This window comes from Boleophthalmus pectinirostris, unplaced genomic scaffold, assembly GCF_026225935.1.
Source record: "Boleophthalmus pectinirostris isolate CB_2022bp ecotype Guang Dong unplaced genomic scaffold, ASM2622593v1 HiC_scaffold_15, whole genome shotgun sequence".
In the NCBI taxonomy this organism is placed as follows: domain Eukaryota; kingdom Metazoa; phylum Chordata; class Actinopteri; order Gobiiformes; family Gobiidae; genus Boleophthalmus; species Boleophthalmus pectinirostris.
In genome coordinates, this window is record NW_026571070.1 from 33,588,277 (window position 1) to 33,601,023 (window position 12,747).

Consider the following 12,747-nt stretch of genomic DNA (forward strand, 5'->3'; position numbering starts at 1 on the left):
TCAGCGCACAATAATGAGCTGTTTTTTGACTCCTTAATATATTCAAATGAGAAATGCGGTTTTAAGTTTAATTTTTGTAAAACGTAAACAAATATGCTCAAAGCTGTGTGGCTAGGGAAGACTTGCGGACACAGAAACGACGTGTCTGGACGCAGATCGTTTCTGATACGGTGATTTGTTTCAGTATAAAACGTCTTAGACCAGTTCTTTATACAGTCTGTAGTAAACATACAATGATATAAAGCTCTTATTTTATTTATTTATTTATTTATTTATTTGAGACCAGGAGAGCGCACAATTTTTACATTAACCTTTTTTACAGGAGAGATGCATTGTATATCAGGTTGTAGCATCAGTGCTAATTTCCACCTGTAGTCCCTGGGCAGGTTAATTGATTGATGGTATTTAACTGACCTTGACTAGCAACTGTTCTTTGAGACCTGTAGCATGTTTTGGGTTGTGTCTTCTATTTCCATTTGACTCATCTGTTCTATGAGGGCACACAGAGAATGGAATGAAGCACCAAAAAAATCAGTATCAAATTTTGCAACTGGAAGTGATATATCGTCCCAGTGTCAGTCCGGCACGGTATGAGAACATGTTGACATATTGTTGTCCCTGTGTGTCCAGGCCTCAGGTGCTGGTGCTACTAAACCTGGACTCAGACCAGAGCGTTAAACACCCGCGCCTCCTGTCCTTCACCACACAGCTCAAGGCAGGCAAAGGACTCACCATCGTCGCCAACGTTCTGGAGGGCACCTACCTCACCAAGGATGCAGAAGCCAAGAGAGCTGAGCAGGTACAACTCCAGTACACACACACACGCCCTCTTCTGCTCTCTGGGAAGCCTGCACTCATCAGGCAGACTACTGTTGTCACAATACCTCCATACCGATTCTGATATTACTATGAGATTAAAAAATACTGTTTGATTTTCCACATTAAATGATAGTACTTTCTTTTCTATTCTCATGTGTCATTATATGTGTGTAATCCCTCAGTGGTCCAGGTATGTTCCATGGGCGTATACTAGTCTATGTGCTCTTATACTTGTTCTAATACAGCTCAAAATCATTCTAAAGACATTCAGGAAAGGTTCATTTCTGTCCTGTCAGTGAGACTTTTTTAGTATCGATACCTGCTCAAATTAGTATCTAGTTTCAATACTGTTTTCAGTATTGATTAGACTTGGACTTAGACAAACTGATATTGATCCACAAGGGAAATTACTTGGACACAGTAGCTCACACATCACAATATATTATAATAAAGAGTAAAAAATATATATGTAAATTCTAAATAAGTAGCAAAAAAATATGGCAAGAGATAGGTGTAAGGCTTAATTATATAAATGTATATAATCACGGCCATTGTGACCCAGGTCAGGAAATAGAGCTCTTTAAATGTTGTTTTCATGTTTTCATGCCTTTTTCCAGTTCAGAAGTTTGCTCCAAAGTACCAAAGTGTCCAAACCTGCTTTATTTATATAGCACATTTGATAAACAAAACTGTTTCCAAAACGCTGCCTAGAGACGAGGAACAATAAAAAAACAAGTGTGAATGCTCAGTTCGATCGTACTAGTTTTATATCAAGTCAAACCAAATAAAAGCAAAAACATCAAACCATGAATTAGCAATATATAAATACATTAAATTGAAGAACAGAGAATAAAAGACAGAGAATAAATGTGGATCTTAAAACGAGATTAAAATACTCCATTAAAACACTCCACTGCAGGGGGAGCTTCTACTTTCAATACAGAAATTACTTTTTTGAGCTTTCTACCATGTTATAACATTGTTCCCTCACCAAACAAATGCTTGAAAAGGTTTTAGATGTCATCTATGCATGTCTGAGTATTTTAGCACTCTCTCTAGGGCCCTGTTCAAACCCTCTTTACAGTTAGCTCTAAGAATCTGTGCAAGGCTCCTCCCACAAGCCTACATCACCCATGCTCCCACACGACAATTCTCTAGAAATACACAAAAACATGAAACAAAACTGTACAGCAACTTGACCAACCTGATGTGACGCATCATGTGCAGTCATGTCATTAGTGGGATGCATGCTGATTGTGTTGCGATAGCGCTCTGAAGGGGGAGTGACTTAATGCAGAGAGCAAAGGCAGAGCAAAGTCCCTCTTCAGCAATGTGAATTGGTTAACTCAAATTGGATTTAATTTTTTTCAAACTGCAGCTGGCAATCCCTCACTGTACACTACTGTTCCTAAGCACACTAGTGTTAAAAACAGGAGCTAGAATGTTTAGGTTGAATTGTAATAGAATACTGCCATCTACTGGTCAAGATTATATTGCCGTTGACGCTTCAATTGCTCTGCCTTATTTGCATTTGTCTTCAGATTTGTATTCAGAGAACCAATCACATAGTACACTTTTCTGATCTGTTCTAATGTACTTTCCTCATCACAAACAGACCTGGAGTTGTGTTTTGTTTACTGTTCATTTCATGTTTTACACAGATTTAGTCTCAAACAGAAAACACTCTGCTCCACCTTGTGATGTCATGTGGTATTACAGGAAGTGCTCCAGTATGTTCTTAATCTTCATACACCTTCACTAGAATCATTTGGATATTTTAAGACCTGGCATTGCCAATCTCTACTGAACAGAAGGTAAAAGGAGCTGTAAACTTTAAAACCACCACGACATGACATCACAAGTTGGAACAGAGCATTTTCAGCTTTGGAGATACAAACAGAGTAAAATGGTTCCTCAAACATGTGTTAATGGAACAAAACACAACTCCAAATCACTGTTAGACTTGCATTTTGAACATGAGCAGAGGCTCTGATTGCCCTCTACTGTTTTGTTTGTGTGCAGAATATCAAGTCCACCATGGCTGCAGAGCGCACCAAAGGCTTCTGTCATGTGGTGATCTCTTCAAACCTGCGAGACGGAGTGTCCCACCTGATCCAGGCAGCAGGTCTGGGGGGCATGAAGCACAACACTGTCCTCATGGCCTGGCCCGGAACCTGGAAGCAGGCCAACGACCCCCAGTCCTGGAAGAATTTCATAGGTACAGCATTGGGGAACCAGAGACCAGTGCAGCTAGGATCTATGTTGTTGTTTTTTCTTTGTTTGTTTGCTTTTTACAGATGCCGATATTTGATATTTGCCATATTTAGCTTTTAAAATCCGTAGTAAGGCCCACTAATGTTTTGTAATATTTAAATATTAAAGTAAAGATCATAAATTAACTTTTCACTTGTAAAAAATAATTATAAGACATATTTAATTGGGACATCAAATTATTGTTCAAGAAGACAGATCTGATGCACTGAGGACAAACAGGGAATGACACACCAGATTCATATGTGTGTCACTCTGAATTGAGTTCTACACATTATTAATCTGGAATGTCTCACACTGAAAGAGTTCAGGAAACAGACAAATATTAGAATCTGATCAAAGTGTCAAAATCAAACTTTTGTTACATTTAGCTGAGAGAAAAGCATCTTCCCTGTCCACAAATACACAAAGCACTTCCCTCTGCACATTTTTCACAAACTAAATAGTCAGTATTTTTTATAAAATAGACTACTGTATGTTTGTCGGTTTCATGTCATGTTTTGTTTTGGCTCATTTGGGCACACAAACCTGAGTGCTGCGACGTGATTGGTCCACCTGTTACTGGGTGACAGCGGGAACACGTCAAAATGAATTCTCATCAGTTTGTGAACTCACAGAAGCTTGCTGTTAAAGACATAGAGACTGGGTATCAGTATCAAATATCAATTTTGGCTGAATAACAACAAATAAAAGATCAATATTAGCCAATACTGGAACTTATATATCACCCACCTCTACTTGTCATGTAACTAGAACAAAAGGATTGCATAAAGTTCTCAAAAAATACCAACTTCAACAGAATATTATAGTGTATTTATTCAGTACATCAAAGGTATAAAATATGTGTGTGTTTGCAGAGACTATTCGTGAGACCACAGCGACACATCACGCTCTGCTGGTGGCCAAGAACGTGGACAGTTTCCCCACAAACCAGGAGCGTCTGGGGGAGGGCACCATCGACGTGTGGTGGGTGGTGCATGATGGAGGCATGCTCATGCTGCTGCCCTTCCTGCTGCGCCAGCACAAGGTCTGCCTCTCACTGCTGTGTGCTAGAATCCTTCTGTAGGATACTTTGACACAAACTCATGTTTCCTGTTTGACCTTTTCCCTGGAGTAGGTTTGGAGGAAGTGTAAGATGCGCATCTTCACAGTGGCCCAGCTGGATGACAACAGCATCCAGATGAAGAAGGACCTGCAGATGTTCCTGTATCACCTGAGGCTGGACGCAGAGGTGGAGGTGGTGGAGATGGTATGTGCTAAGTACTAACACTATTTGAAACTTAAGAATGAAAAGTTAAGAGCTGCAGGACAGCATGACTTAGGTTAGCAGTGTCTCATCATAAGAAGCAACACTAAGAGACTGTGTGGAGCATTTCTCCCATGGGTGGTGGCTGTCACAGAGATTACACAGTTTCTAATTCTCCTGCTGAGTACCAAATTCTTGGTAGAATTTGGTACTCAGCAGAAGACTGAGAAGGCTTCTAACTCACAACACAAGTTCTAATGTTGATTCTGTGTTACTAAAATGTTGTCTCTTCCTCCACAGCACGATAATGACATTTCAGCCTTCACCTACGAGAAGACCCTGATGATGGAGCAGCGCTCACAGATGCTCAAACAAATGCAACTCTCCCGGACTGAGAGAGAGCGAGAGGTACACACACACAGATACTGAGAGAGCGAGAGGTACACACACACAGATACTGAGAGAGCGAGAGGTACACGCACACACACATACATACATACATACATACTGTACATACACACATCCATACACTTCCATACATACTGACAGAGGTAAGAAAGAGAGTGGGAGGTACACACACAGAAGCTTCAGGAGGTGGTTTGTAAATGACTGAGTTGAATGGGTTTGACATAGAACTTGTAATAAACAAACTAACTGTTGGTCCACATCAAGAGGGATGAAATAGCTCCTCTTGTCTAAATGAGGGCTTCCCTTCTCTGCTGCCTGAGGGCAGTTCTTTCTTAGATGATTTGGTTTAGTCTTGGTTTATACTGGTTTGGATCTTGTTTAGTCCACATTCAGGCCTAGTTCTGTAAAGTTTATAGATTTAGACATAGTTCAGTACCAGCACTTCTGTTCAATGCTGTGTGTTCAAGCCCTTGTTATAGACACATTGTAGATGTTGCATATTTCTGTTTAAACCTTAGTGTAGCTGTAGACTAGCTCTTGTTCATATTGACGGTGATAGATAGAAGAAAGTATGTTGTGCATAAGCAGCTTTGTGAGTGAGCTAAACCGGCCTCTCCTTGTTGACCTGCAAACGCCTCGGACGTCAGATTCAAAGTATCACAGATGAGTCTCGTAGCTCCATCCGGAGGAAGCACCAGCAGGCAGCAGGGAGCTCCAGCCAGAGCCAGAGCCGGCACTCCTCCACTGCAGACGACAACCAGGAGGACGAGGTAGAGCGGAACATCTCCCTCAGTCACTCAGATCTCTCAATGACCCATGCACATGTCCACTGTCAGAGGAAGCACATCTACAGCCCGTGTCTACTGCACTGTTTTGGTCGTCTGCCCTAAGATTTCTCATTGTGGGGAAAATCTTTATGTAAATTGCAACAAAGACCCACAACTCAAAGAGTCTGATATTTTAGAATCTTTGTTGAGGCGGGAACCCTCCTCTCTCTGTGTCTATGAACATAATCTTTGTCAAACATGTGACCAATTGTAAACACAAATGCTTAATGCTCCGTTAGAATAAGAGCAGAAGAGCTCTGCTGTGAACAGGACTTTTACAAAACACACAAACAAGACTAGCATGTAGCTCTGGCCTTAGTGAACCGGTACAACTTTGGTGACTTTACCACATGGAGCCTAGAATCTGATCACTACGACAAACTTTAATCACAGCCATGATTGATGGTGTGCACCATCACACAGTGTGCATGAAAACATTGTGCAGTGGACACCGGGCTTAAGAGAATACCACTCCTTCAGTATGTTTGTGTAATCCCTCAGTCATCCAGGTAGGATCCTTAGCAAAGGAGAAATTCAGTTCTTTCACAGCTCGTCCAAGTTACTTCTTCAGTTCTGGTCAGACACTGGTGGACTCTGGCTGCAGGGAGGGGAAGGGTGTCATATTAGCAGAATCATTCAGGCCTTTGATGTTTGCTCTCACACCTCTGAACATACAGGCCTCCATTTCTGTTCAAAGATACTCCTCACTCCTCACTGGAGATCTCCATCTCAAAGCCACAGAACACTATTTACAACTCCATCCTCATCCTGAAAGACCTGAATCAAAACAAAGGAGATAGGAGTGATAGACTGGTCAGGGTCTGAGGCACGGAGGCACCCATCAGGGGCCTGAACGATTCTGCTAATATGACTCAGGTACAGTTCACACTTAGTGCAGTTCAGTAGATCGAGCTAAGAAACGGAAACTTGGTGTGTTTCATTTCAGAGTAGTTTCAGTGTATTTAGCTCCTTCCTTCAGGCAGAGATAAAGCAGTGTCCACCAGCTTCTGACCAGAACTGAAGCAGCAGTTTGGATGAGCTGGGAAACCTCTTCAATCAAAAACTTTTTGTCCAGTTGACAGAATTAAATTTCTCCTTTGCCACTCCTTCAGTATATTCATTTCATTGTGAACAGCAAGTGTATGACTTGTCTTAGAGCATCCAGTGCTTTCACCTGTTTCATCAGTCAGTGCAGTTAGCAGCTTCTGTGTGAGTGAACAATACAGAGTTTTATTAGGAGTGTGCTTTGCCTCCAGTCTGGTGATACAATATGGTCCACAGTATACTGCATATAATATGTCACTCTGCTATCAGAGTGTCAATACAGTATCTTAACTCAAAATATTGCAATATTTATCACATCTCTATAGTTTTAAAGAAAAAACTCTTCTGGCAGTAGCTGCAGTAGCTGTACAACATGTGTTACCACAGATCATCACAGCCTCATCACTCCCTCTGAAGGACAGGTTTATGTGTCATTGAGAGGAGTTGTGTGAACGAGCCAGCCCCACCCCTGCTCCTCTCCTCAGACCTCCTCCTCCTCACGCAGTCCTCCATGTCAAACTCTAGCTCCACACTTCTACCTGTGCATGTGTTTGCTCAGCTGCACAACTCTTGAAGAGTGTCCACTTGGTGTAGACCAGACCAACCCCACATTTATGTATTTGTGTTTTTATCTGCACATGCTTTTGTATTAAAAATGATGCACTATTTCAATGAATCATGTCTACACACGGTGTCCCGCCTCCTCCTGTGCACCGCTGCTGCTTCAGGGAGGCACATGCATGTTGTATGAGACCTGTGCATGGCCTGTGCTCTCATCTGTGCTACAATACAACCTGTATCTGTATTCAGTGGATGTGCTATTGAAGGACACGTCATGGATGTAACCTGTTTCTATGTTGGTTTATCATCTGAACAGTTGAAGCCCTTTCCAATTGTTCCATGTTATATTTTATTTATCTTGAGCATTTTTGTCTTTATGACAGAATCGTGATTTAAGTTGGTCTTTTCTTTAAAAAGGGGGAAAAAACTAGTACTCAAGTTGACAGAAAAACTTTCAAGTACATTTCAGCACTGGCTATATGGAGCAGTTATGTAGAGATTAAAGTGTATGCTTATAGAATATAAGGATTTCCTGTATTTAACTTTCAGATATGCCGTTGGAGCACATTGATCTACATATTCCTTTAAAATACCTGTGTAAGTCTGTGAGCCTTACCCGTTCTCCATTTGCTATAGGCCCAGCTGATCCACGACAGAAACACAGCGTCACACACTGTGATTAACGACAAGGCAGACGCTGCTCCGGAGCGCGTGCACATGACCTGGACCAAAGACAAGCTGTTCACCGAGAGGAGACACCGCGAGTGCAACGCCAATGTGGCCGTGAGGGACCTGTTCAACATGAAACCGTACGCACCCACACACATATACTACACTATACTGTACTATATACTATATACTGTATACTCACAGTATACTCATACTATACTCACACTGTTCATGAGACTAGCATTCAGTCAGTATTAGTACAGCACAGTTTGAGTCCATTCTGGCTATAGTAACTTTTTGTGCTACATTGAGCTACTCATGTCTCATGAGAAGGTCAAAAGGTCAGCTTTCATTGAATTGTAGATAGTAATTAACATCAATCAAAATAAATCAAATACATTTAGAATGGTGAAAAGTCCTTAAAATGGCACCCATATCATGAAAAATAGATGTTGAAGTGTCATTTAGACAGTTTTAGCCACAGTTAAACACACGTACTGTCGCTACCTGGTAAGCTTAGATCCTTTGAAATGTATTAGTTATTGTTTGTACTTCAGTCCATTTCTTAGTAAATAAATGCTGAATCCAGTGACAGTCTTGGCACTCAGACTAAACCTGTGAGCTGTACATGAGACAGGTGCATGGCGTGTGCACTCTGGCTGTGTTAGTTAGTGCACGTGTGGATGGCCCCTCTTGGCTTCGTGCATGTAGAGCAGAGTCCCTGTGTCAGACTAACTCATCACCTGTCTGCACCTGTCTGCACCTGCCCTGTCCACCACACTCCCAACCACTGACACACTCGATACATATTATACATATTATGAGCTTTTGTCAGTCAGGTGCTAAGAAGTAGAGTCTGATATTTATGCACCTTTTTTTAAACGTATTCACTGATGACCCAAGATTTGTCCTGACACCGGCTGTACTGAGTTATGAAGTCAAGCGCAGATTTGAAATGTGTTTGGTTGATATTTGTATGTCATTATTTAACATTACAAAAATTACAAAATGAAGTGTTAACGTTGAAGTGAAAAACTACCGTCTTAATCCACACAGTTCTAATACAATGTACTAATACGTATTGTCCTATGAAACTCAATGAACCGATTCATTAAAAGCTTAAAGCTGCACTATGTCACTTTTCCAATCCTGAACCTGCTTGTGTCCATAGAGATATTATTGCTCTGCCTGTAGTGTTCCACAGCATAACCACCTGTTGAGCTGGCATTTCGTTACAGGTGTTTTAATCTCAAGTACATTGAAAAACTCCAAGGAAATGGATAATGTCATACTGTGGAACATTCCAGGCAAAGCAATAACATCTCCATGCACATGATCAGGTGATGGACTCTTCACAAGAAAAGTTACATTGTGAAACTTTAAAGGGCCCATATTGCTCTATTTTCTGATCTCCGTGTTGTTTCCTCATCACAAACAGGCCTGTTGTTGTGTTTTGTTTCATTCACACGTTTAACACACAAATGGAAAACACTCCACTCCACCTTGTCATGTCATGTGTTAATACAGGAAGTGCTCCACTGTGTTTTTAAACTTTCACCTTCACCTTCACTAGAATCATTTGGTAATGTCAGCCTTGGAATTGCCAAACTCTACTGAACAAACGGTCAAAGGAGCTGTTCACTTAAAAACTACCACAACATCACAAGGTGGCAGCATTTTGAACTTTGGAGACGTAGACAGACTAATAAATAAAGTGTTACTCAGATGTGTGAATGGAATAAAAAACACGCCAGGTCTGTTTTTGAGGAGGTAACAGCATTAGAACATGACTTAAAACTCATGAGAATCAGTTTTGTGTGATATAGGAGCTCTAAAATATGGGACAAAAACAATTATCCTATATTATAGGAAAAGAAGAACTACTCGTTTTTATCTACTACATCTATGCTAACATATGTGACTGTGTGGGGAGGGGGGTACTGTATGGGAGTGCAGGGTACTGTTGTGGGGCAGTGGGTGCGTAGGGCAGTGGGCATGAGGGCTGGAGCTGGTTGTAGCACTAAGGCTGTTTGTTCTGTCCTGTTTCTTGTTGCAGAGAGTGGGAGAGCCTGTAAGTCATCCTCTTTACTCCATTGTCTCCTCATGTTCTCCTCATGTCTATGTGTGTGCAGCTCAACAGTGCATGACCTATGACCCCCGCAAGGTCAACCACCGCACAGCACAGCACTATACATCATTGTAATAGCAGGAATAGCTTGGTAAATGCCGTGATCATTTTAAAACCATGTATATTTGTGACAGTGAGGGATACATGCATGTATCCTTCGTACTGTCTCGAATGGGCTCAATGCCAATTTGTCCGTGATTTTAATACTATAGTTACCCTATAGTAGATTTGAAGATAACTTGAATAACTATATGAAATGTTGTGTACGGTGGGGAGTCTGTCACTGTTGAGCTCTTGTGCGTCTCACTGTATGCTCCACGCTGCACATGTCTACGCTCTGCTGCTTTTAACTTGTGTCTGTCACTCATCATCACACCAGACACTGAAAACATGAGCAAAGTTCTGCTTTCATCAGGTGTACCATCATAACCAGGCTCACAGCACACTCATCTGTGTGTCACTCTGTGCTGAGTTCTACACATGATCAATCTGGAACAGCTCTGTGAAAGACATCAGGAAACACAGAACATCATGATGAATATTTGAATCTGATTGGTCGCAATGTCACAACAGCAAAACAAGCAGAGAAATCCAACTTTAGTTCCTGATCCACAAATGCACAGAGTGCTTACCTTCTGAACATGTGACAGTGTGATAAGTTTGTGAACTCACAAACATGGAGAGAGTCCATCCTGCTGTGCAGGATTAATGCCTCACACGAGGGCCGGGCAAGAAATCCAGACTTACAAATGTAACTATGGTTCTATGAGTCCTGGATGACCACCAGAGGGCGCTGCTCAAAGTACTGAATGCTCCCTTCACATTAGAGCCCTGCACTCCTGCAGGCCGTGAACCCGACACGAAACAGTGTAGGGCAGGACACATTTTGAAAGCTCATTGCGGGTGCAGTCGTTGGGTCATTGCAGTCCCACAAACAAAATCTGAGTGTAAAATAAAATATACAAATGATTCAAGTTTGTCTATCACACATCATTTGTGCTGGAGATTTTATGTGGCATTAATAAATTCATTTAAGCAGCCTAAACTTGCAGATGTGGTCTAATCTCACATGCATTTTAGACAATTCCTTTCGGCTTCTCCATGTTTGATAGATCTTAAGAGAGAGCAAAACATTCTCATCTCACGAGATTTGTGGGTGGGACCAGGACAAAATATCACAGATGTGACAGACTGAAAATTCTGTCAAACACAGACCTCTACTTCACACATCCCTCAGTGCATTATTCAGTGCTTTCAGCACTGCCCTCTGGTGGTCAGGGATGGAATAGAAACAACTTTAAAGTTTCAAATCAGAGCAGCACACCGTAACTCTATATACAAAACGTGTTATAGGAATGGGACTTCACTTTCCTATTGACTTGAAGAAAGCAGAGTTTTGTGTGGCTTTATGTTGCACTCATGTGTCTTTACCTTTTGTACTAACTGAGCACAAGAGACAACATTTCCACATAGCCATTTCTTACACAGAGTTAGTAATAATCAAAACATGCCTTCATTATTGTTTGCTATTAACAGTCTGAGAAGGCTGTAGTACATTTTAGTACTGTGAGGGGAAAACATGTAAAATGATGTCTCTTTGTCAATTTGCTGTTCAACTCAAAATGACCAAATAGAACAAACATATACTGAGCCTTATTCATTCTTCTGTGAGTCAGTTTGTGGAGATGTTGACCTCCAAGACGGTTCTGTTTGGTGAAAGTTTTGCTCTGGTCCAAAATCTTTGGTGTGCAACTGAAATAATCCCATGTAATGTTTGTAACATAGTGAATAAATCTCAGTGCACAGTTCTGTGATGTTGTGCTCTGTGGTGGTGCTCTCTGTCTCTCTCTCTCTGTCTCTGTCCTGTACCTCTGCTCTTGTGTCCTGACTCTGCGTCTCCATAGAAACCAGTCTAACGTGCGGCGCATGCACACGGCCGTCAAACTGAACGAGGTGGTGGTCAACAAGTCCCAAGGAGCTCACCTGGTGCTGCTCAACATGCCGGGCCCACCCAAGAACCGCGGAGGAGACGAGAACTGTATCCTTGAATCACATTCCAGCACATGTTCATGTGGATCAGGCTCTTCTGTGCTCCCTGTTTCAGTGACCATCAGGGGGCAGCAAAGAGCCACACACTAGGAATAAGAACTGATAACACATAAAATGTAAAATCTGCAAAATAGTCTGCATAGGTTTTCACTGACACTTTCCACTTACATATACATTCCATATCCATTATACCAGTACATGTGTTCCAAATCTCAGTCAGTGGTTTTATACAATAGCCACGTTTTCATGTTTTTTAGTTCCAGATTAATTATTCTGATTTAAATAGTTTGGAATTAAAATATTCTCCTTGGGAGTTTAATTCCAAATTGAGGTTTACATGGAAAACACGTTAAATCGCCTTTATTTAATTCTGCTCAACGTCTGGAGGTGGGGAAAGGTTTTCTGTCGTCTCAGTTTGTTGTTACTCTACGGACACAAACACAAAACAAACTTTTCCCGCAGTGGTTCCGTTGATAATTGTGCAGCAGTTGGAGAATTGTCTCATCACACTTTACGGCTGTCAGCTGAGGAGGAGAAGGGAAGAGTGTCAGAGAAGGAGGAAGAAGACAAAGTGAGTGAGGCTGCTCTACCTCAGTCCACTCCCACATCCCGCTCACAAATCCAAAGAGACGTGGATCAAAGTCCAAAGCCAGGACTTGGTGGAGAAGAATAAGAAGAATAAACGTTTACATGATCTAGGAATAAATTAATTTGGCTTTAAAATG

At 41.5% G+C, this 12,747-nt stretch overlaps 1 protein-coding gene across 2 annotated transcripts in view; it reads left to right on the forward strand.

The window, feature by feature from the left end:
• The window catches only part of slc12a7b (solute carrier family 12 member 7b), a 69,272-nt gene that overhangs the window by 53,502 nt on the left and 3,023 nt on the right, over positions 1-12,747 (forward strand). Inside the window, exons 17-25 of one of the 2 annotated variants that reach the window (XM_020930774.2) lie at positions 631-799; positions 2,842-3,037; positions 3,948-4,117; positions 4,208-4,339; positions 4,637-4,744; positions 5,392-5,514; positions 7,813-7,985; positions 9,902-9,916; positions 11,878-12,011. In XM_020930774.2, coding sequence (XP_020786433.1) covers positions 631-799; positions 2,842-3,037; positions 3,948-4,117; positions 4,208-4,339; positions 4,637-4,744; positions 5,392-5,514; positions 7,813-7,985; positions 9,902-9,916; positions 11,878-12,011 — 1,220 coding nt within the window. The remainder of the gene's footprint in view (positions 1-630; positions 800-2,841; positions 3,038-3,947; positions 4,118-4,207; positions 4,340-4,636; positions 4,745-5,391; positions 5,515-7,812; positions 7,986-9,901; positions 9,917-11,877; positions 12,012-12,747) is intronic. The other variant, XM_020930775.2, reaches the window with a different exon arrangement.